Raw genomic sequence first — 1545 nt, 5'->3', positions numbered from 1 at the left:
GATCCCTCTCTTGTACAGTGCACACATGAGGAGACTAGAGTCAGGAGACCACTCCATATCCTGCACAGGGTCGAGGCAGGTGTGTATGTGTTGTATCTCTAGTGTACTGGAGTCTCTGATGACCACGCGGTGCTGGGAGGAGGAGGCGAGGAACAGACCGTCTGGAGAGAAACGGACGAGATGGCGACTGGACTGGAAGCTTTCAGAGAAATTCATTTTTCTGTTTTAAGTTTTTTTTTGCAAGAATTACTGAATTATTCCGCCAAAATTTTAATTTCATTATAGCCACGCCTATATCAACACCTTCCTCCCACGCAAGGGTGTGGCTCACTCCTTGCTGCCAATTTTAGGTGGTGCTAAAATTCTTGTTGACTCTCACTTTGCTTGTTTCTACGGAGCAGAAAACAAGACAAATGAGACTCCAAGCTCTCTGCTTGTTTTTAATCAGTGCAAGCATCATACATGTAGAGGGTAAGGGAAAGTGAAATCAGTTTCAAAATGGATCCTTTCTTCTTTTACAGCTCAAACCACTACTCCTCCTACTGTGTCCTTACTCTCTGGAGCGATCAGGCTCGCTAGAGACGGGGTTTCTTCCAGCTCCTACTCCTCAGGCAGGGTTCAAGTGTATGGTATTGGCGCGGCTAATTCAATCTCTAACAGGTGGGGAAACATTTGTCGTTTCACCTCATTTGGCACAAGTGAAGCTGACGTGATTTGTCACCAGTTAACGTACACTGGAGCCTCTTCTCATTCATATGCTGAAATTGACTCGTAAGGACCACATGCAAGCATTATACAAACACACACACCTACAGACACAGAAACTAAAACTGTTGTTGTATTATCACATATTTACTTACTGTTAGCAGCAATTGTCAACTTTACTGCATCTTGTGTTTTTTACCATTGAGAGTTATATACACATTATAATCTCAACACAAGTTGAACTTTTTGAGCTCTACTCTAAACCTCAGATGTTTCATTGATTGTTTCTGTGACTACATAAGATGTGAATATTTCTCATTCCTTTCTCTCAACAGGTTTGGTAATGATAACTATACTGCACTACTGAATGATGTATCGTGTTCCAACGACAATTACTTGATGCTATTTCAGTGTACAGTCAGTACTACAGTCAGCACTTTATGTACTGCTAGAGAAGATGTATCAGTAACATGCTGTAAGTGAATCTACATATCTCTTCATTAAGGACACCATTGGCAGCCCACACCTACAGAAGTGTTATTATAAAAGCTGCACTGTCTACATGTATAATATCATATACCTGGCTGTTGCCTATCAATGATGCAATCACATTTATTGTTATTATTTCATCAAAGTGTATTGAATTAACATAGTTTACATAATCAATTTCCTTCATAACAGATTCTACCCGTATATGGGATGACCCGTACAACGGTATGGTCCGTTTGTCACAGGGTGACTACGTGAACACTGGTCTACTGGAGGTCTACTGCAAGGGAGAGTGGGGGACAGTGTGCGACAATACTTTTGGAGCAGAGGAAGGAACTGCAGTCTGTAGAC

At 41.6% G+C, this 1545-nt stretch overlaps 1 protein-coding gene across 1 annotated transcript; it reads left to right on the top strand.

Annotated features, from left to right (window-relative positions):
* Positions 1–310: 310 nt before the first annotated feature.
* On the top strand, positions 311–1539 carry LOC109592622 (neurotrypsin-like; the record flags this gene model as incomplete). The annotated part of the gene is made up of 4 exons (XM_020008027.1): positions 311–471; positions 522–771; positions 1041–1180; positions 1387–1539. Coding segments are annotated over exons 1-4 (601 nt in total), but the record flags the coding sequence as incomplete, so codon positions are not given.
* Between the last annotated feature and the right edge of the window lie 6 nt (positions 1540–1545).

The sequence above is a fragment of the Amphimedon queenslandica genome, unplaced genomic scaffold (assembly GCF_000090795.2).
Source record: "Amphimedon queenslandica unplaced genomic scaffold, v1.1 AMPQUscaffold_4555_Cont23467, whole genome shotgun sequence".
NCBI lineage: Eukaryota > Metazoa > Porifera > Demospongiae > Haplosclerida > Niphatidae > Amphimedon > Amphimedon queenslandica.
Note: the sequence above shows the minus strand (reverse complement) of the source record. Positions and strands in the feature narration are given on the sequence as shown.